At 37.6% G+C, this 23,971-nt stretch overlaps 1 protein-coding gene across 1 annotated transcript; it reads left to right on the plus strand.

Moving 5' to 3' along the window:
• The first annotated feature begins 406 nt into the window (after nucleotides 1-406).
• Nucleotides 407-23,770, plus strand: psmc6 (proteasome 26S subunit, ATPase 6). Its single transcript, XM_048537562.2, has 14 exons — nucleotides 407-565; nucleotides 4,839-4,918; nucleotides 5,001-5,040; nucleotides 5,136-5,188; nucleotides 10,805-10,872; nucleotides 11,184-11,298; nucleotides 11,411-11,498; nucleotides 12,139-12,200; nucleotides 12,322-12,445; nucleotides 12,648-12,709; nucleotides 15,005-15,125; nucleotides 15,216-15,296; nucleotides 20,068-20,139; nucleotides 20,368-23,770. The coding sequence occupies exons 1-14, from the start codon at nucleotides 481-483 to the stop codon at nucleotides 20,484-20,486; spliced, it is 1,170 nt and encodes a 389-aa protein (XP_048393519.1). The 5' UTR covers nucleotides 407-480; the 3' UTR covers nucleotides 20,487-23,770.
• Nucleotides 23,771-23,971: the final 201 nt, after the last annotated feature.

The raw sequence follows: 23,971 nt of genomic DNA on the forward strand, positions 1-23,971 counted from the left end.
TTTGGTCTGCTCACTTAACTAAAGATATGTTTACATTCGAAGCATTACAATCTTCTGGAGTGGGAAGGGAAGGACAGCAGAAAGAGTGGCCAACCTATTTAGGGGTTGGATGTCAAACAACACAAAGCCAGTTGCAGAAAATCTACAGTGAATGTGTGAGGATAGCACAAGACAGACAGTACAACGGACTATGACGACAAATCTCCCAGCAACCGCAATGCTTCTTACAGAAAACCTCAACAATAACCATTGAGACATCAATATGATGTAAGCTGCTGGCGCGTTCATTACTTCCGCCTGGCCAAACCAGATGCTGGGCTTAGCCACACGACAGCCATACCACCTCTAGCCACTAGAGGCTGTACACTTTGGAGGTAAGATACCTTCCCAGTCAGTGGCTACTCTTGCTTCAGAAGAGACTCATTGTCAAATGCGGCTGGGAGCTTCGTCTCGTCAGGCGGTGTTTGGTGCTGAACATCAATGGCGGATCCGAGGGAGAAGGCGCTTCAGGATTACAGGAAAAAATTATTGGAGCACAAAGAGATCGACGGCCGCCTGAAAGAGTGTATGTTTTCCACATTTTACTCATGGTTAATGGGTTGGGGTGTAACTGCGGCTTCTATGTTATGTACGAGCGAGTAGAAACGGGGCCTGATGCTGACTCGCTTTGTCATGCTGGGTAAAGCCGGGGCCGAGTGAATCGCAGCTTCAAGGAGCAGCCTCACCGGTCTGCTTCCAGACCAGGCTTCGCTCCAGTTCCCGCTGTGATTCATATTCTAAATCACACAAGTAAGATGTAGGAAATTGTAGTCCGGGATTCTATGTGAAGTGAAAGGAGTTTGTTGTGGGCCCCATTGGAAGGGAGATGATCCCAACCATCAGCGGCTAATAATCTGGAGCTAGAAGTTAAAATCCTATCCTAGCACCCTGAAACTTCAAATTCAGTTAATTAAACAAATCTGGAATTAAAAATTACTGACAGTTATCTCCTGTCTAATTTGATAGTGTGGCATTTCGCGGAATAAACTGCATCCATAAGTGGTTTGTATCTTTATATTTCTCACGAATGCAATTTTTTTTAATAACGTGGAGGAATACTATTTGGTTTCGTGCCTGTACTAACTCTTTGAAAGCGATGCAAGTAGTCCTACCGCTCACATTTGCAGAATTCCGTTCAGGATAATTTTGTTGAGGCAGTTTTGAACGCTGTTTTCACGTTATTTATATTTTAATTCATTTCATAATGTTATTCTAACTGTGCGGGATACTAACAAAAGCTGAATGAAGCACTGACAGGATCTATAAAATTTTCGTGTTATCAGTTCGCTTGTTACTTGTAGAAATTGATAAAGTATGTAGTGTGAAATAAAATACAAAAGTAACGTTATTCCCAATTATAATTACATATTCTTGCTTGAGTCTGTAACAAAAAAAATAGAAAATACTGGAAACAGTCCAGTAAGTATGTGAGGTGGATAACTAAATTAATGCTTTCCATGCTTCAAGTATCTATGTTTGTTTAATTACTGACCGGCAGCAGAGGAAATAGGAACAAGAGTAGGCCATTTGTCCCATCAAATGTATCAGTTTCTGGGTCTTGAGCATACTCTGGGATTAAACTCCCACATCTCTCCAGAGAAGGAAAATTCCAAAGATTCGCCACCCTCTGAGTGAATATTGGCGTTGAGACTGTTTTCCTTGGTTCTGGACTCACAAGCCAGAGGAAACTTGTATCCGTACCTGTTCCGTCATATCCTGTGAGAATTTTGTAAGTTTACCTGAAATCACTTCTCATTCTTTAAAATGCTGAGCACCCAGACCTAATTCTTCAGTCCCTGCTCTTGAGACAAATGTGCTGTCCCAAGATTAGTTTGGTGAAACTTCACTTTCTTTTTAAATTTGCTGTGTAGATACCCTTTATGCGGAAATCGCTTGATAAAGCTTGTTTTGGGAAATTTTCTGTGTGTTACATCAAAACAGGGCAATATTCTATTTAGTAAAGCTTTTTATTTATAAAAATGTTATCACAAAGGTAGTATTTAAATGAATACGTGGAAAAATGTTAGCTCGTAAATAACTTGCTTTGGCAGTGAAATATTTCATGGGCTGTATTTAGTTTTGAAGCATCTGATCAGTGTTTTTTTAAATAATCTTGTGCTTCATGTAATTAAAAGGAAGCAGCAATTATTGTTAATATTATGGCATACTTGTGGCAAAATATTGTGCATTACATGTTACTATCAAATTTCTTTCAAAATCTTTGCTTCCACTATACCTTCTCCCTCCACTGTGTGATTTAACTGATGTACAGCCCAATTAACAAGGCTTTGGCAATGTGTTCTTGGTGGGTGGAGTCCTGTCTCCTAGCTTGCTGGAAAATTTACACTCCTGAATAGATCTTAGAGAATATTGCTTGCTACCTCCATTAACTGCAGTTTTGTATATGTAGGTGAAAAAAGATTAAATACCAATCTTGAACTTGTATGCATTAATTACAAAGGAGAAATTTATTTTTAAATAAACTGAAGTCTTAAGTGCAACAAGTTTGTGGAATTGTCTGTGAACAATGTCGCACAATCTGACAATGTTTGTGGTGTCTCACGTGTTACAAAGTGTCTCAGAATATACTTTGCAGTTTCTAAATCCGAGATTTCTACATAGAATGCTTACATTCACAAAATATGCACATAAGCACAAACTGTAAATAAAAGTGCTGGAAAAATTTGGGCGATATCTCTGTGGCGAGAGAACTAAGTTAACATTTCAGGTCCAGTGACCCTCCTTCCAGTTCTAAACAGGTGAAATTGAACACAGAAAAATATCAAATAATGCATTATGGTAGAAAGAATAAGTATTGGCAATGTTAAAAGGCATACAAGAACATCTAGATCTTTGATATATAAACACAAATATTTAAAGATGGCAGGCCAAGTTAAGGCCATTTAAAGATGCAAATGCAATCCTTTAGAAATAGCATGTGTTAAAAAGTGTGAAACCTTTACAAGATACTAGTTAAATCTCATCTGGCGTATTTGATTCTTGGGACTAGACTTTAGGAAGGATGTCAAGGCCTTCAAGATCGTACAGAGAGAATATAAAACATTTGTCAGGGATGAATAAGTTGTATTTATTTTTAATCTTTCATGAAATGAGTATTGCTGGCAAGATCGATATCTGTTGTCCATTCCCAATTACCTGTCAGAATGCCATGATGCACTGCCACCTTCAACTGTTGTAGTCGAGCTGGTTTGGCATTCTTGGAGTTGTTAGAAAGTGTATTCCATGTTTTCATTCAGCAAAAATGAAGGAATGCTGAATAAACTTGCAAGTCAGGAATGTATGTGCCTTGGAGAACTAGTAGACATGAAATGGTGCTTCCATTCTGCTGTCCTTGTCTTAAGTGGGAGAGGTTTGGGGGATGTTGTCAAGGACACTGATGAGTTGCTGTAATTCATCATGTATATGGTATGACTGTGTATCAGTGGTGGAGGGAGTGAGTCTTTAAGGTGGTGAATGGGGTTCCAGTGAAGTTGGGATTGTGTTGCTTTCTTATAGTGTCAAGGTCTCTAGATTGTGATTAGAGCCACTGTCATCAAGGCAAATGTACAGTTTTCCGTTGCACTCCTGCCTTTTAGGTGGAGGCTTTCTTTGGGGAATTACAGACTGCAGTATCTGGTCTACCCTCATTGTCATATTACATGGTTAATCCAGTTAAGTTTCTTGTCAGTGGTAGCCACAGGACATTGGTAGTTATGGTTTCAATATTGGTCATGTCTTTGGATATCAAAGGGCAAATGTTAATCCTCGTTTGTTGGAGATGCTTCTTGCCTGGTACGGGGAGGAGATGGCCTAGTGATATTATCTCTGAACTGTTAATCCAGAGATCCAGGTAATGTTCTGGGGACCTGGGTTCAAGTGCTGCCACAGCAGGTGGTGGAATTTGAATTCAATAAATAGCTGGAATTAACAGTCTAATGATGACTGTGAATCCATTGTTGATTGTCAGAAAAACCCGTCTGGTTCACTAATGCCCTTTTAGGGAAAGAAAATGCCATCCTTACCTGGTCTGGCCTACATGGGATGGGAAGCCAGACCCACAGCAATGTGGTTTACTCTTAACTGCCCTGTGGGTAATTAGGGATGGACAATAAATGCTGCATTGACAGCGACGCTCTTGTCCTGTGAATGAATTTTTTTTAAAAATTTGGTGAGACTGGAAGAGCTGAAGTTGTTCTCCTTAGACCAGAAGTTAGAGATGTCCAAAATCATGAAGGATTTTGATTGTGAGTAAGGCAAAACAGTTTCCAGTAGTAAAATGAGATAACAAGGTGTAGAGCTGGATGAACACAGCAGGCCAAGCAGCATCAGAGGAACAGGAAAGCTGACATTTCAGATTGAGACCCTTCTTCAGAAAATGTCAGCTTTCCTGCTCGTCTAATGCTGCTTGGCCTGCTGTGTTCATCCAGCTCTACGCCTTGGTATCTCAGATTCTCCAACATCAGCAGTTCCTCCTGTCTCCAGTGGTAAAATGGTTACTAGTCAAAAGACATGGATTTAAGGTTTCTAGCAAAAACAGGTGAACTCGAGTAAGCTTTTTTAAAGAGTGAATTGTGATTGGGCAAGTACTTGAGAGTAACCTTCAAATGAAAATTGTCTTTGAAGGGGAAAGTATTATAGGGGTGGTGATCGGAATTAATTGGAAAGCTTTACCAAAGAGCTAGCACAGGCACAAATACCATATTGTCTCCATCTATATTGTAAAAGAGAGACTGGAGGGCTTTCTTAATTAGTTTATTAATTTTATAAAATTAAAATTCAAACCATTTGCTTCTTTGCAGTAAGAGAGCAGCTGAAAGAACTAACCAAGCAATATGAAAAGTCTGAAAATGACCTCAAAGCTCTTCAGAGTGTGGGACAGGTAGGAGTTTGATTCTATATTAGAAAATGACAGCTATTTTTACAGTTTCTGTTAACGATAAATGATCATTTGTTTTTCTCAGATTGTCGGTGAAGTGTTGAAACAGCTTACCGAAGAGAAGTGTGAGTATTGTAGTTTAATTATTGGTGGCTCTAATTAACCTTCACACCAGACTTTCAGAACAAAACAATTAAAACTTTCTTTATTTCTAATATAGTTATTGTGAAAGCTACAAATGGACCACGATACGTTGTTGGCTGTCGTCGGCAGGTAAAATAATAAAAATCATAGATGGTTTAATTACAGCACTTCCCTATTTTCCGTAAATCTCTGGTTGCACATTTTATTTAAGTTATAAAGGGGAAAGAATTAAGTTCCTAAATTGTCAGTTGATACCTAGAGCACATGGATAACACAGATAAAGGTTGTCTGTAAGTAAATCTCAAGCCAAAAATTCCCAAGTGATTCCTTGTCTGTACTCAGTCAGCTGATGCTTTAGTTAGGGTGCTACAATTAGACTCATGGAGTTGTACGGCACGGAAGCAGACCCTTCAGCCCAACTCGTGCCGACCAGATGTCCTAAACTGATATAGTCTCATTAGCCAGCATTTGCCCCGTATCCCTCTAAACTCTTCCTTTTCAAACACCCATCTGAGGGGATGGGTGCAGCCCAGCAATCTCTTCCCTGGCTTCGCATAAAGTTCTGGGGTATGCTTCATCAGGCCATGGGCATTTATCTACCTTTCTGCATTTTAAGATCTCCTGTTCTGTAAAAGTTCTCAGCGTTTCTGATTTAGAGAGAGGATATCATTCATTACTCACTAAGAAATTTGAGATGCCATCCTAATCATTGTATTATACAATGGAGACTAGATTTTGGCAAATCATTACACTTGGCTATGAAAATGTAGCATAAAGTAATTTGGCAATACGTCTCAACAGGCAATGAATGAGTCTTGTCAGACTCTGCACAAGCTAAATTACCAAACATTTATTCCTGAGAGAAATAATTTGCACTATCAACAACAACTTATCAAGTAAGAAATAGTCAGAGATAAAAAGACAAACCAGTCCGTTGAAGACAACAAAACGTGAGGCTGGATGAACACAGCAGGCCAAGCAGCATCTCAGGAGCACAAAAGCTGACGTTTCGGGCCTAGACCCTTCATCAGCGAGAGGGATGGGGTGAGGGTTCTGGAATAAATAGGGAGAGAGGGGGAGGCGGACCGAAGATGGAGAGAAAAGAAGATAGGTGGGGTGGTTGGGAGGGGATAGGTCAGTCCAGGGAAGACGGACAGGTCAAGGAGGTGGGATGAGGTTAGTAGGTAGATGGGGGTGCGGCTTGGGGTGGGAGGAAGGGATGGGTGAGAGGAAGAACAGGTTAGGGAGGCGGAGACAGGTTGGACTGGTTTTGGGATGCAGCGGGTGGAGTGGAGGAGCTGGGCTGGTTGTGTGGTGCAGTGGGGGGAGGGGACGAACTGGGCTGGTTTAGGGATGCAGTTGGGGAAGGGGAGATTTTGAAACTGGTGAAGTCCACATTGATACCATTAGGCTGCAGGGTTCCCAGGCGGAACATGAGTTGCTGTTCCTGCAACCTTCGGGTGGCATCATTGTGGCACTGCATTGTGGTTGCCTGAGATGGAGACTGAGAGGTCCAGGAAGGTGAGGGATGTGCTGGAGATGGCCCAGGTGAACTGAAGGTTGGGGGTGGAAGGTGTTGGTGAAGTGGATGAACTGTTCGAGCTCCTCTGGGGAGCAAGAGGCGGTGCCGATACAGTCATCAATGTACCGGAGGAAGAGGTGGGGTTTGGGGCCTGTGTAGGTGCGGAAGAGGGACTGTTCCACGTAACCTACAAAGAGGCAGACCGCTTTGCAGAACACCTCCGCTCAGTTCGCAACAAACTACTGCACCTCCCAGTCGCAAACCATTTCCACTCCCCCTCCCATTCTTTAGATGACATGTCCATCATGGGCCTCCTGCAGTGCCACAATGATGCCACCTGAAGGTTGCAGGAACAGCAACTCATATTTCGCCTGTGCAGCCTAATGGTATTTATTCCAGTTCCCTCACCCCATCCCCCTCTCTGATGAAGGGTCTAGGCCCGAAACGTCAGCTTTTGTGCTCCTGAGATGCTGCTTGGCCTGCTGTGTTCATCCAGCCTCACGTTTTGTTGTCTTGGATTCTCCAGCATCTGCAGTTCCCATTACCCCAGTCCGTTGAATTCTTCTTGTGTTTTATTACTTTCCCAATTGTAGGCAATTAACATTTTAGATAATATTATCCAAACAACTACTGATCGTAGTTGTTTAGGAACTACATGGACGACACTAATTATGCAACCAGTATCATAGTCTGTGTTCATTGTTAGCACAACTTTGTTACGCCCTTCCTTCTTTATGTGGTGTTTGCGTTACAAAACCAGCCTGCCAGACAACATCCTGGTGAATTTCCTCTGCACCCTCTAGTACAATCATTTCTTTTGTATAGTCTGGCAATCAAAAGTGCACACAATACTCCAGCGGTGGCCTAACTCACATTATATACAGCTCTATCATGACTTCCTTGCTCTTGTATTCAATGCCTTGACTAATAAATGCATGCATACCATATGTCTTAACCATCTTATCCAACTATCCTGTTGTCATCAAGGATTGGTGAACATGACATTAAGGTCCTTCTGATCCTTTCCCCACTAAGGCCCTATCATTCATTGTGCACTCCCTTGCAATGTTAGTTCTCAAAATGAATCACCACTCGTTTTTCAGATTAAACTGCATTTGCTATTGTTCTGCCCATCTGACCAACCAATCTATATTGTGGTTCAAAGCTTTGTCCCTTGTTAATTACCACATTACCAATTTTCGTGCAATTGGAAAACTTGTTGATCAAACATCCTGTGTTATCTTGACCATTAATCTACATTATCAACAGCAAAGGACCAAGACAGAATCCTGCGGTTTCCAGTTGTGAAACCAGCCTTCAACTATCTTTCTCTACCCCTGCCACTTGGGTAATTTTGAATCTCTTTGCCAAAGTATCCCAAATACACAAAACTAGCATAGGGTGCAGCAGGAAATCGGGAAGGCTAATAGAATGTTGGCCCTTACTTCGAGGGGGTTGCAGTAGAAGAGTAGGAAAGTACAAGGTGCTGGTGAGACGGCATCTGAAGCACTATGAGCAGTTTTGGTCTCCTTATTTAAAGAAAAGTATCATTGGAAGCAGTTCAAAGAATGATCCCTAGTATAGAGGAAATGTTTAATGATCAAAGGCTAAACAGGTTGAGTTCTAAAGATGGGTCATTAGACCCAAAAAGACAGCTCTGTTTTCTTCCACAGATGTTACCAGATCTGCTAAGTTTCTCCAGCTATTTCTGTTTTGTTTCAGGTTTCCAGCAACCATTGTTTCTTTGTTTTTTTTTAAAACAAGTTTGGACTCTACTTGAGTTTAGAAGAATGAAAGGTGATCTCATTGAAACATAGATTCTAAAGGGGTTAAGTGCTGAGAGGATGTTTCCCCTTATGAGAGGGCACAGTCTCCAAATACATCAGTGCCAATTTAAGATTGAAATAATGAGGAATTTCTTCCCGCATAGGATTGACTGTCTTTGGAATTCATTTGTCACAGAGAGCTGTGGGGTCCTTGTTTAAATTTAAGGCTGACCATAGACTCTTGATCAGTAGGGAATTGAGTGTTACAGGGAAAATGTAGGAAAGTGGACGTGAGGAATGTCGGGTCAGACATGATTGTTTTGAATGGCAGAGCAGGCTCAAAGGGCTGAATGGCCCAATCTTGTGCCTATTTCTTATGGTTTTCTTGGGCTCTTACCTTCTTAACTGCTCTTCTGTTTGTTACCCTCCTCCATATATCTAGTCACCACTTTGAGAAACTCCGTAAAATCAGTCAGAAATATCTCCCTTGATAAAGCTACGCTAGTTATATTTGATTAATTCATGAGCAAGTGGAGAGTAATTCTGTCGTTTAGAACTTTTTTCCCAATAGTTTCCCTACCACTGATGTTAGAAAAGCATTGCCAGTTGTCTTGATTCTGATTAATTGATGAATTATAGACATTCTTGGACTTTAAGTGTCAAAAGAATTTCTTGTTTTATCGTTTCCTTTGTGACACCTTTTCACAAAACTAGGCCAAATGAATATATTGCCCTACTTTCCTCAACAACTGTTCTTTCAGCTGTCCAAGCCTTAATGGAATTTCTTCCTTAAATGTATTCACATCTGTGTGACCCCTCAGGATTGTCCTATAAGATCTCCCTCTTTGGCAAGCTTTTGGTCACCTGTCCAATCTTGAATTGTGGATGGGTGTTGAAACTTATGTGATAATGTCCTAAAGGATCTTGGGACACTTTACTTTATTAATCAAAACATATAAACATTGTTCCCAAAATGTTACATGCCTGCCTCTGGAAGATATCTCACAATGCTCACAACTACAATAACATGCTACACATGAATGATCATAAATCAAAGTTAAATGTACCCCACGTTAAAATATACAGGCCATTCGCAACAAAAAAAGTCAGAGGAAGCCTTAGATTTAAACACGTTTTTACATCAGATCTATTTCCGCTTGCATATATCTTGAATTAGCTTTCAATCTGACTGAAATTCTTCTTCAAATTTATTTATGTACTGAATATATCAAAATTGTCTAATCATCTACTCCATCTCTGTGTAAAGTTCTTTTGTCTGTAAAATAGTGTGTATGTTCTCTATTTGACAAGAGTTTCAGATCTATTCATGCACAAATGTGAAAGGAAACTATATATTTGTGCCATACAACCATTGACCAGTCTTTTGTTTAAAAATGTAGTTGTCTTCTAATCCAAAAGCTTTAGCCTTGAGTATAGTGGGGTAAAAATGCTTTCTGTTGTAACCCCCCAAATACTACCCAGATATATTTATGATGTGGACTGTACATAATGGAATTAGTCCTTATAAAATTCCAGCAATCAATTGGTTTGAATATGTGTCCAGAAGGTAGTGTGTGTCACATTTGTTATTTTAAAGTTAAAAGTCTGTATGAGATGATAGCTTGCCAAAATCGCTAAACATTGTCATTTGGATTTCTGACATGATATGCTGAGCTCAACAATGGAATGAATGGGAAACGTTAGCAACCAAGACTGCAGAACAAATTGTTCTTCATTGATGCTCTAGTCGTAGAAATATAGCTAAGATGATGGCTGTATGTTAAAGATTTGGTCCTGGACAAGATGTTTTAAAATGAAACATTCCTTGGAACATAATATATCATAGAATCATGGAGTAGCAGCACAGTAGGCCCATTGAGTCTGTTAACACTTTTAAAGAGCAATTCAGTTACCTAAGTCCCCAGATCTTTCCCTATATCTTTGACAGTTTTCTCCTTCAAGCATTCATCCGAATTACTTTTGAGTCTGGATCCTCAACCCTATCAGTCAGTACATTTCACATTCTAACCACTTTTTCCGTGATGTTATGGCACTGCTTTTGTTCTAACTGCATTAAATTTGTGCATCAGGCTGTAGACTCATATGGGTTCTCTATTTTCTAGATTGAAACACTTCATGATCTTATTTTAAGAAAAAACCTGGTCAAATTCCTCTTGGCGTCATGTGTTCTGAGGGGAACAAGCATTTATAGTGAATATCATGATACAGAAGGCAATATAATATTTTTGAGTAACACAAACTATTTTTTACCGTCTGTATTACATGGTGTTTCACAGTTCTGTAATCAAATTCAGGAAGGAAGATGAATTCTTTTCAGTGCTAATAGCATAAAGGACAAGGTGCTTACTCAGTCGTTTTGAAAAAAGAAACAAAAATAAGCCACAAACATGCTTTAAAAAAGTGATTTCTGATTTCTTTTTTGTTTAATAAATACAGCTTGAAAAAAGCAAGTTGAAACCTGGCACTAGAGTTGCCCTGGATATGACAACCCTGACTATAATGAGGTAAACGTTGTAATATAAACCTTTTTTCTGTAATAAAAATTAAGCTCAATGAGGCTACATTGTAATTTAAAGTATCAACAATGAGGTGCTCATGTTGCAGCCTGATACAGTTGAGTAATTCCTGCTTTCGTCGACCCACTATTCTGAACATGTTTGAAATGCTGAGACACTTTATACAAACAAGTGTTAATTCTAAAGGTGCAGATTATTAGGGAGCTTCTTTATATTTATGAATATAAAAAGCTTTACTATTGCAATCTAATCAGTTGTGAAGAGTGAAACATTTCTAATGCAATATGCTTATGTAATAGGTATTTGCCAAGAGAAGTAGACCCCTTGGTGTATAACATGTCTCATGAAGATCCAGGAAATGTTACTTACTCCGAAATTGGTGGATTAGCTGAGCAAATTAGGGAATTACGAGAGGTCCGTATACTAAACTTGTTGCGCTAAAAGAAACATTTAACTGCTGTATGAAACTGGTTATGGTTTGTAATTCTTCTGTTTGGTTTAATTTGAAATTGTTCTGTGTTTGTAGGTTATTGAGCTGCCACTTACAAACCCAGAGTTGTTCCAGCGTGTAGGAATCATTCCACCAAAAGGTTGCTTACTCTATGGACCACCAGGTAAAACAAACTACCCTGGTGTATTTTCATTAAATAACTTCTGAATAATTAGAAATTGATCCTGTTCACTCTACTGTGTTAAATTGAAATATTTAAAAAATGATTATTGGTTTTATATGTATATTGGTTATTCTTGGTTGAGTCAAACTTGGTTGTGAATTTCCTTTAGGGAGGTTTTACAAAGCGTACCAATGTACTACTTTTTATTATTGAATTTGTCTTTAACCATGTCTAGACGTAAGAATATTCACTGACTTTTGCACTTGATTCATGCACTTTATCCCACTGTATAAGTAATTCTGTGATCCCCTCTCACTGAAAAGCATGGTATAGTAGAGCACCTTATAATTCTGTGATCCTCCTGTTTGGCTCTGCAGGAGGACAGGTATTGGAAGATGAGTATTTCATGCCTAGTAGTCCAACTAAGTACAGGTGCATAGAGGTGGAATGTTTGACAAGCTGCATTTAGGCTGTGACCTGGTGTGCAACAGAACAAAACAGAATCTATGATCCACTTTTCATTTATTGTAACAAAACAAAGTGGTAAAACATATATTTCTCTTTGTTAAACACATTCTTTGACATTCTGTTCCTTTGTATTTCATTAATAACAATGTAATTTTGTTTTAATCTTTTTCAGGTACAGGAAAAACACTCTTAGCAAGGGCAGTTGCTAGTCAGTTAGACTGCAACTTCTTAAAGGTACCTCACAAAAATCTAACCTACTGATCTCTTTGAACTGAATAGGGCACAGCAATGAATGTTGGCAAGAATAGTCCATTCATTCCTGAAATATAAATTCTTGAAACTTTTTTTTCAATAGGTTGTTTCCAGCTCCATTGTTGATAAATATATTGGTGAAAGTGCTCGTTTAATCAGGGAGATGTTTAACTATGCCAGGGATCATCAACCGTGCATTATTTTTATGGATGAGATTGATGCTATTGGTAAGCTTGTCTGCCTCTGCCATTTAAATGCAAAGTATCAATTAAGTATTGCTGTTCACTCTTGATTTTCTTTAAAATTGATTTCAAATTTTGAGGCAACAATCATCTTCCTTGATTCTTAACAGATAGAAAATCTGAAAGCTTTTTTTAAAGAGAACTTTTCAAATGCATTAAAACCTATTGAAACAATATTATTTTGCAGGTGGTCGCCGTTTCTCTGAAGGCACCTCAGCTGATCGTGAAATTCAGAGAACTCTTATGGAGGTATGAACAGCATATTTGTGATATAAAGTCTGAGAGTCATTTGCAGCAGGTTTCAAAATATGTGGCATTGTGGGAAGGTTTGCCCTAGAGACCTACCAGAAAACTTTTTGCCTGCCCCAGTGTTTGAATTTACCAATGAGAGTAAATTTGTCCCTACGAACAGAAGTGACAGAATGTTTAAGTAACCACTCTTCCAGTCACAGGCTAGTTCTGTCCTATGCTTGCTGCTGATACGCTTAGTTCTAGCTTTGTTGTAACGTTTCAAACTATTTTCTGCCCCTTGTTTAAGTGATAGCTTTTTGCCTGTAGAAGTGTCAGCTATTTTGAAGAAAACTTTCCAACTTTCTGGTGTTTTCTTGTGGCAATCGTGTGTAGTGTGGAGAAAATTAGTTGTGTTTTGTGGTTTTAGTTTAATTATGTGGTGATAATTATTGAGGACACTTCTGGTTCTCCTTCTGACTGACCAACATAAATACATAAGCGTGTGTTACTCTGTGATTACGTCACCTAATAAAGAAGTTGGTAAAAATGAATAGGAGACCCTGAAAATCAAAATGTTTACCTTGAAACTTGAAAAGTGCCCTTGAAAGAAGTATTATTTTGTCCTTCCTTTACTGTGTCCTTCTAAATAACCCCTCAATTGTACTGGAACAATACAAAGTGATACTTACTTCATAAGCATTTACTTCTGTTCATATCCTTTCTTAGTCTGGTAACTTTTAATCTTACAGCTGTGTTTCGTAGTGAGGTACTTTTTCCTCCCTGGAGACTTTTTCTGTAGTTGATACTGGGTAAATATTTCCAGCCTCCTTTTAACACAATGAATTTTGTCTTTTTAATCTGACTGCAAGCTTCCATCTGTATCCTGTGCAGTGAACCTCAGTCAACTGAAAGTTGCTTTCTCTGTTCCAGAAACTGCCAGATTAATTTTGCCTGTATTTCCAGGAATTATTTATATCCTTCCCATATCACACCCCATCACATGGGCCCTATATTCAGGTTGAATTATTGATTAGATATCCCTGAGAACCCAACTCTGTCTCATCTCGGAAAGAAACCAAGTTTAATGTGTAGCTGTTTACAACCTGATATTCTTGACATTTTTGTGGAATGTTTGGAGACTTGGTCTATCTGCAGTTGGCACAGAGGCTGCTGCTGTTATCTCCTAGCATAAATGTCTTGCAGCACCTTCTTAATAAAACAGTCTGCTCTTCCTTCGATTCCTAACAATCAAATTAATGAGGTTTGCTGTTGGACAGAAGTAAGAACAGCCACATGACCCCCTCGTTTTGCTTTAACTTAGAGACAGTTGCAAAATACAACAATCTTAATCTCATTAAAACAGTCGTCGTGTATAATTTTGTGGAAATAACTGGGATTTACATTATTTAATATTTCTTATGAAAGCTTCTGCTTTCATAATGTTGTACATTCTGAATGTTGTACATTCTGATAAGTCTTGAATTCTACGTGCAAGCTTTCAGTCGTCCAGCCCTCCTGCTCATGTTATTTATCCGACTGAAAATATTTCCTTCAATAGACAAATTTCATTATTTAGGATCTTGCTGAACACAATAGCCCTGCTTGAGTTACCTGCGGGTAAAGATAAGTAGATGCAATCCAACCAACATTTTTCCATTCTGCCCTTCTTACGTACAGCATTCATTATACTCATGTGTACTTCTTTAGCATCTCTTACTGTATTTCCTTAAAATGTGAGTCAGTGAACTCCTGTTCTATGCACTTCTACCAAACCTTTCAAACAATAATGCTGCACTAAAGAGTAAAAGAATAATATGACACAGTTCTTTTTAGTTTGTCTCCAATCTAACAATTAACTACTGATTTGTGAATCTCATTTAGAATGGAGCATTTTCATCTAAGAAATGTTGATCTAGGAGGTTGTTATTCTGGAACTGCCCCTACAGAAGAATTGAAGTTGCATATCAATGTGCAGGGAGGGATTTTTGCTATACCTGTTGGTCTGTGTTAGTTTGCAATTTAATTAATTGCATCTTTGAAAAGGTGAATTGTGTCTACTGTATAAACTTTATAACCTCCATATGTGAGGTCACAATCCTAACATCGTAGCAAGTTTTTCATGAGCTAAAAATCCTTTGTTCATTGAATGTAGTAATCACTTGGTAAAATAGTTTTATGTATGAGGTTCATGGTCAGTTTTATTCTGCCACATTAATGAGTGACATTTGTCCATATATTAGTCCATATTTGGCTTGAGACAGAGTGTTTGACTGACTGTCTTCATGTCAGTAACCTAACTGCATTCCTTTACAGCTACTAAATCAAATGGATGGTTTTGATACTCTTCATCGAGTTAAAATGATAATGGCTACAAACAGGCCTGATACGTTGGATCCCGCTCTGTTGCGTCCTGGCAGACTTGATAGAAAGATTCGTAAGTAACATAGTTGAGACAGATTTTAATTTTGAAAATCAAAATGAAATATTGCAAGATAATACAACCAAATACTCTGAACATTTCTAGATATCGAGCTTCCAAATGAGCAAGCAAGATTGGATATTCTGAAGATCCATGCTGGTCCCATCACAAAGCATGGGGAAATAGGTCTGTTAAGATCTTCTAGCTCAATTAACATTTGTTACTTCTGAGTAAGTTTTATGGTTTAGTAAAGGATTAATATGTTTTGTGGTTTAGTGGTGAAACCTCCTTTCAGTCATTGTATGATGGAGCATGGTAGGACTCCAGTGTACCATTGAATTCAATGTTGTCTAAAACTGTTGTGAATATTATGATGGACCAAAAGGCCTGTTTCTACTCTATAAATATTTGTAAGCTCTGCATGGCAGATGTTTTAAAATCTATTCAATGTGAAAATTAACAATTTTAGAAGTGAAACTGATTTTTAAAAAATTAATCTGGTAGTTAAGCACAATGTATGGATATTAGATAAATGTGCTCTGCATTACTGTCCTTTAGAATCATCAAAGAAACGTGATGGTATTGCTGGGGAAGTCCGATCCTAGAATGAAATTTGACTTGAAATGCTATATTTTGTTTCTTTAAAATTAACATGGCAATCTTTTATTGAAACAAGCGCTCAGAGCTACACATTTTGTTTTACCAATAAACATTCACTTATTAGACAAGAAATTAAACAAAACCAAAGCAAGTAATTGAAATATAGTACAGTTTGAAAGATTTCAAAATGTGACCAATTAAAATCCCCTACACCATCACTTTTCCGTCGCTCAAAACTGCAGACAAATTTTACTTTCCTACCAGTTTTTAACTTAACTACTTATTCTCAATTCCAACTGTGTGATCCAGTAAACCTTTTCTTTGAACATTCACACAGTCAAGAGTTTAGACTTTCTCAACCTTTTAATAATCTGCAGGGTTCCAACCAAACAACCCTGGTCAGACGTTTCATAGACGACACTTCCATGGAAGTAACTTATTCTCTTGTATTCTCTTAACTGCTCTTAACAATCCCCTTCTAGTAGGAGAAACTACACTCATATCTGACTTCACTCAGGTCCCCAACAAGCTTTCTAATCTCTGGGTTTTTCTAAACTAAGGTCAGCATTTGATTATTCAAAACCCAAAAGGAAGCTAATGACTTTTATTGTTTTTTCTCTCTTAAATAAACTTGCATGGCCTCCTGTTTGTCAATGCAGCCATCAGCTTTGTGACACATGCTGGTTTAAAATCATGCTTCTGGTAAGACTGACATTAACTTTCAAGCAAATTCACAGAAATAAACCAACTCTCCATGCCATTTGATTGAAATCCAAACTCTCCTTTATGTTAAAAGGTATTATTTTATATAAATCGTGGGTCTTCCTTCACAAACCAGTAGCCCAGATTTTGTGGCCCATGGCAAAGTGGGGTGCATTTAAAAATGGAGTTTTCATCATTAATGATTACATGTAAAAGTACATCTCTACTTTTTTTTTGTTGGCTGTGGCAGGAGTTTGCTCCCCGGTTGCAGCATGTCTTTGTGGGCAAAGTGAGTTGGTAGGCTTAGTGGCATGTTACAGTCCCACAAATCCATACCCTTTCTGACGCCAGGAGTTGAAAACATACCCTTTTGATGTATACTTTAAGCTTAGTGCTGGGTAATTCTTAACTGTGAAATTGCTTTTCACTGTCTTATTACTGCAACTTCCAATACCCACAAGGCTGGCACTGAAGATCCAAGTTAGAGAAGAGCTGGCGAGTTAGCAGGCAAGGGAGGAATAGTGCAGGATTGTTTTGATACTTCTGTTGATTTTCTGCAGCATTATTTTAAAAAAAAAAGGGAATTGCTTAAAATTCCTCACCAACATTCATTTCTCAACACAAATAGCAGAGCACATTGTCTGATTTATTCCAATTCTTTTCTTGAGAGACCATTTTCTGTGCCTTTAACATAAGCAGTGGTTAGAAATTTTATAGAACTACAAAAGTTCAATGTACACCATTCCTATTTTTCCTGATTTTTAAATTATAATTGAATTATAATTTATCTGTGATGTTACTTGGAATATGAGCTATGCACCTGCCCTAGTGTTTTATCAATGAATCCCATTTTTCGTCAAGTTCTGATGATAGCTAGTTTCAACTAAAAAGTTAAAACTGAATATATGGAACTTATACGTGAAGATTAACGAAAAACAATATTTTTGCATACTATTTATTAGGTTCTACAGTGCCAGGCTGTTGTCCTTGCTGACTTATTTCATTTTTCATCTTCACTGTCTGTATTTTGAATTACCTTGACAAAGAGCATTAAAGAAAATAAGATGAGAAAAAGAGTATGACTGAAAAGGCAGCACCATCTCGCGTAGAAATTTGGGCTATCCCCCTTCCAACTTGTTGTGTACATGGAAAAATCCCCCTACGTTTCCAGGATTTAGGCACTCATTATTTCATGCCTGTTACTGTGTTTACACATTCTAAGGACATTAACCCTATCTGTTCTTGTATTGTCTAATTACATCCAGAGCTTCAAAATAACACCCACAAGTCTCAGATACAGTATATTTAAGGAAAATAATTTGCATTTGTCAGTTGTCATGCAAGTTGTTGCATGCTGTACTCATTTGAGCATGTGGACCTGATGAAATGATCAAATGGCTATGACTATCATTTTTAACATTAGACCAACTTGCACTTGTACAGAAACCTGTTTTGCCCTCCTTTTTTAATATTTGAACAAGCACAATATAGTAAATGACTTTTCTAATCCAAAAAAGACAATTTATTATCCTAAGGAAGTAACAAAAGACAGCTTTTTTCCATTTGTATTCCTTAAGGTTTCAACCTGCATTCTGAAGGTAGCAATGAAACAATGCAGGATCAAATTTCATCTATCATAAATGAGTGTAACATACTCCTTAAATGGAGTTCTTTGAGGAAGAAACATGCAGTGGATAAAGGCGAAACTGGTGGATGCAGTGCAATTGGGTTTCAAGAAGACTTTTGATAAGCTGCTACGTCAGAGGTTATGTGGAAAATGAAAGCTAGTATAAGGGATAGCATATTTTCACGGATAGAAGATCGACTGGCTAGTGTGAAGCAGAGAGTAGGTATAAATGGATCTTTTACAGTTTGTTAAGATTTAACAAGTGTGCAATACGAATTCTTGCTTGAACTTCACCTATTCACTATTTCTTTACACACGCATGCAAACACACGCTCTTTTATTTATTATATAAGAATATGTATCAGGAGGTACGATCTCCAAATTTGCTCTTGGTGCAGAGGTAGGGAAGTGAGTTGTGAAAACACAAGAGGCCACAAACAGGTTAAGTGATTTAGGCAACTGTGGAAAATCGAGCATTTGTGGGGAAAATGTAAAACTTTAATTTCAACAGGAAGACAATAGATACTGAGAAATTGCAGAGCTCTAGGATGCAAAAGAATCTGGCTATTCTTGTGCATAAATTTTAAATGGTTAATGTGTAGGCACAGCAATTAATTAAGAAAGCTAATAAAATGTTATTTATCAGAAAATTGTTTAGAGAAATGGGTAAGGTCTACGGGGTTTTAGTGAAACTAAATCTGGAGTATTGTGCCAAGTATTGGCTATTGTGTATAAAGAAGGATGTAAATACATTGGACACAGTTCAGAGAACTGTTCATTAGCTAGAATATGGGTATTTGTCTTGAGGGAAAGTTGTACAGGCTAGGCTTGTAGCTACTGGAGTTCAGAAGATATGAACAGACTTGTTTGAAGACAAGATCTTGAGGGGTCTTGGTGTGGCAGATATAGAGAAGATGTTCCCTCTTACAGGAAGACCTTGAACTTGGGGTCATTTTTAAACATCAGGGATCACCCATTTAGAATAGGCAAAAATTGTTCTCTCTTACAAGACCATGAGTCTTTGAAACATTCTTATTGGAAAGAGGGTAGAAGCAGAGACCTTGAATGTTTCTATGACAGAGGTAGATAAAAGTCTTTTAAGCAAGGAATGAAAAATGATCAGAGTTAGGTAGGAATGTGAACTTGAGGTTACAAATGGATCAGTCATGATCTTATTCAATAGAGGTGTAGGTTTGTGGGATTGAATGGTCAACTGCTGCTCCTAAATGGCCTATGTAATTAATATGCAATTTTTAAAATAAATCTAAGGTCTGATGAAGAGTCACCAGACTCAGTTTTTATTCTGTTTTTCTCTCCACAGATGCTGCCAGACCTGCTGAGTTTGTCCAGCAATTTGTTTTTGTTTCAGATCATTCTTTAACTACGTAGCGCCGCTAGCATCCATTTAGTACTTGCAGATTTAGTTATTAAATTCAAGAAGAGTATTGCTAATGTATAATAGTTGGAATTTATGCATTATTGCTGATGTATTTGAAGGCAGGGGGCTTATAAATGGAGGGTGTGGTAGCTTGTTTCCAACCATCTCCCAATTCATGGGAATGGCTGAAGGGCAGGTGGAGGTTTAATGGCCACCATTAATGGCCACTTAAGTGCACTTTTCCACAAACACTGGTGTTTTACCTATAAAAGCTGGGGCCTGCCAACTGCCTTATCTTTATTCAAACTTCTGTAGCCTCCCCTTATTCAGGGACTGACTGTAGTCTCTGCAGTGACCACTACTCTAGGACTGCGGATTGGCTGTCCGATCGATTTGCTGCCCGGAAGAGGGCATGAATGTTGCCATCGTCTGACTGACACCTTGCAGAGAGTATAAATGGCTGTGAGGCAGGGAACGTGGTACACTGCAAAACCCACCCTGGGGATAGATGTCAGATGCTGCCAGTCCAGGATCAAACATAGAAAATATTTATAACACAATTTTAATAATGACTTCATTTACCTTCTTATAAATTGATTCATGTCATTAAACTTGTTCAAGCCAAAGCATCTTTTTGGTAAATTTTGCAGATTATGAAGCAGTTGTCAAGCTGTCGGATGGATTTAATGGTGCAGATTTGAGAAATGTCTGCACTGAAGCAGGTATGTTTGGAAGTCATTTAAACTTTTGAGTAGCCATTGAAATATATTTAATCCATTTATGATATATGTGCATTTTTTCATTTGTGTGCTGTAAAGAACAATCTGAAATGACTTATACTGAACACAAAATGCTAAGATGCCATTTTTTCGGACCAATTTGGACTATAATGTTCTTTTGTAATCTTATGAGTTAAAAGTAAATATGTATTTCAAACTTCTCTTGTTCAGGTATGTTTGCAATCCGTGCTGATCGTGACTATGTTATTCAAGAGGACTTTATGAAAGCTGTTCGCAAAGTTGCCGACTCTAAGAAGCTAGAATCCAAGCTGGACTACAAACCTGTATAAAATAGCCCACCTTTTTAATCTTAATTGTACAGTTTAAAAGGGTTTAAAAACATATAAACCTTAAATGGGAGAGGAATCTGATGGTGGCTCTGTCGTGTCATTCATTGCAAGTGTATATCTGTATGCTGCAGACAGTAAGTGACGACTAACTTTCGTGTTCTGCTGCATTATATACGTATCGACTATTTTTATGCCATAGTTTAGCTGTTGAAAAAATATTGTGTTGAAAATGATTTTGAAAAGCAAGTGTTAGCACCGAGACAGGTTTGTCTTAACAGTGTGATGTATTCTCTTGTATACAAATGACACTTGAAGCCTTTGTGGTGTGATGGTCACAATACAAGTTTATAGGTTTTTGATGAATTTGATTCATTTTCCCTAGGCCTCAATAAAATTTAAATTTACAAGAATATGACCAGTTATTTGTTGAATATTTATATAACACTTGCAGATCTCCTGTGGCATTTTCATGATGAATCAAGTTTTATAAAGGCGTATTTTGTTAGCATTAATGGAGGGCAATGATTTATCAACATTGGAAACCGACCTCTGGGAAGAGAATCTAGGATTGGTATGACAAAGTGTAAAAGTGGACACTGGTGTTGTAGAATTTGAGATATGCCCCTAAAAGGACTTGAGTAGACCAGTTGCCCTTTAGTGTACTGTTAAAATGTTGGTCAACTTATACAGTATTTAATAGCAATAAGTTTCCAAAAGAAACATGAAAGATTTTCATTTCATAATTACTCAGTTTCTAGGCTTTTGTACAAAGATTTCATTTAGCCTGATCACTTATTCTGAAGACAGTGTGTGTTTTAGCTAAATGTGTAAGCAGAATAGAAATGAGTGATTATAAAAGAAAGATAAACAGTTTTCTGTGAATAAAGAAATTATGATAATTGCTAATGATGACATGTTGTCTTGGTTTTTAAATTTACAACAGCATTAAATAAATATAATCAATTGTCTGAAATTAAAGCTTTGAGAATTAAATGTCAATGTTAATTTGAAGTCTTCGACACAATCAAATTTTCACAGGGTGAGAGGGCATGCCCTTCTATGTGTCAGCATTTGCTGATGCACAACTTTTGCAATCAAAGACTTTAAAGTGCATAAACAAATATATATATATATATGTATAGTGAAAAAAATCTGTCTCATTGTTGAGGTAATGAAAAATTTCAGTAATGCCCAGCTTGTTAAGATTGGTGAAGCCTTAAAGTAAAAGTTTATAGGTCAAAGATATTAAAAAGTCACTCGAAGTATTATTACACAGATTTTGTTTAAACTTTTTCTGGATTCTTAATTCAAAATACAAATGAATTTTTTTTAAAAATCTGTTACGATTTGTTTGAATCATACTTCCTAGTAGAAATATTTAATTTTTAATTATACCCGGTGTGAAGGATAAGAATTCACACAAACTGGTTGTATGAACATATGAAATAGATATGGAAGTAAACTATTTAGCCCTTCAGTAGAAACCAAAAGAACTGCGGATGCTGTAAATCAGGAACAAAACAAAGTTGCTGGAAAAAACTCAGCAGGTCTAGCGGCATCTGTGAAGGAAAGAAACAGCTAACGTTTCAGGTCCAGTGATCCTTCCTCAGAACAGGTCACCTGACCCAAAACATTAACTCTGATTTTTCCTTCACGGATGCCACCAGACCTGCTGAGCTTTTCCAACAACTTCATTTTCATTCAGCCCTTCAAGCCTGCTCCGGAACTCAATGAGATTATGACTAATTTGTTTCAAATTCCACATTCCCATTACCTTCTGAAAAGCTTTGATTCCATTGCCTAACTAGAATCTATTTATTTCTTAAAAAGTATTTAATGACATGGTCTCACTACTTTCTGAGGTGGAGAAATCCAAAGTGTCTCAGCCTTATGAAAATGTTTCTCCGCTCTGCCCCGAAGAGGTAACCACTAATTTTTAAATAGTGCCCGCTAATCCTTTACTGACCAATAAGAGAAATACCCTTTCCTTGTCCACCTTGTCAAGACCATTTGATACATTTTAATCAAGTCACGCTCATTCTAAATTTCAGTGGAAAGGAGCCCATCTATTAAACCTATTCAAGACAACCCACTCATTCCAAGAACATCATTTTTATGTTTGATGCCTCTTATAAATAAAGAAGGACATCCTGTTTGTCAGTTTGATTGTGTACTGTACCTACAGACTAATCTTTTGTAATCCCTGCACTAGAACACTAAATCCTTCCATACCTTTGGAATTCCATAATCAATGTAAGTAGTAATTGGGCCTAATCATCTGTTTTTAGTTTGCAATTTCTAAATATTCTCTAAAGCTAGTGAATAGGATTACAAGATTCACTGTTTCTAGGAATCAACATAGGGTAAGTTACAATCTCCACATTTCTTGTCTGTGTCCTTAAATATATTTTAGGAAAACCTGTTACTGGCTTTCCAAAAGAAACAATACATTACCTGCTAATTTTGTGTAATTTTAAAAGTAACCACGACTCAGTTCAAATAAATAACTAAACTAATTCTTGTGATAATGGGAACTGCAGATGCTGGAGAATCCAAGATAATAAAATGTGAGCTCTCTGATGGAGGGTCTAGGCCCGAAACGTCAGCTTTTGTGCTCCTGAGATGCTGCTTGGCCTGCTGTGTTCATCCAGCCTCACGTTTTGTTAAACTAATTCTTGTGTTTGCCTGACCATAGTTTCCCCTTAAAATGATTGAAATTAATTAGGTTTTGTTTTGTTTATCTAGACAGTCATTAATGACTTTTTAAGAATCTGATTCTATGGATTCTGGTGCTTCAGAAAGACAAGACAATGATTAACTGCAAATGGGCTATTGACATCAGCCATCTTTATTTAATATAAATCCATATCTAATGTGGCTATTTATTATTTTGCAGATAAATCAATAGAATATTCAGGCTGCATCTTCTTAATCTATTTTCGTGCCCAGGCTTGTCAAATTTAACTGCTGCCCAAGCTGAAATTGGTTCATTTCTCACACTGAGGGTAAAGCTTTTGAGCCTTCCTAACCTGTGAGACAATTGATATTGTGTTAATCAACAAAATCATTGGGGCACTGATTCAAACTTTAAGTTAAAATTCTGTGGAAACTTGTAATTGACAGTAATATTGTTGGATGTTAGCAACTTGATATCTAAATTGTGTGTAAGTGTATATGATACATTGCAAATCCTGATTACTGGTATCAGACAGTTGTTTTTCAACTTTGGCTGAATTGTTGAACTTCAGATTTCTAAATTAACCGAGTAAAATGATGAACCTCAATGATGGTGTATGATCTATTTTTCACTATCTCCATACAATACTTGCAATTATACTTTTAGAATATACATTGTTTTCAAAAAAAGCAACCGATTCCAGTATGTTGTACGAACATTGTAAATTTTGCAAAAAAAACTACATCTTGGTAACCTTTGTTTTAATTTCTAAATTTCACAGCCATGTTCTGTTAGTAAATTACCACAC

The sequence above is a fragment of the Stegostoma tigrinum genome, chromosome 10 (genome assembly GCF_030684315.1).
Source record: "Stegostoma tigrinum isolate sSteTig4 chromosome 10, sSteTig4.hap1, whole genome shotgun sequence".
NCBI classification, from domain to species: Eukaryota; Metazoa; Chordata; class Chondrichthyes; order Orectolobiformes; family Stegostomatidae; genus Stegostoma; species Stegostoma tigrinum.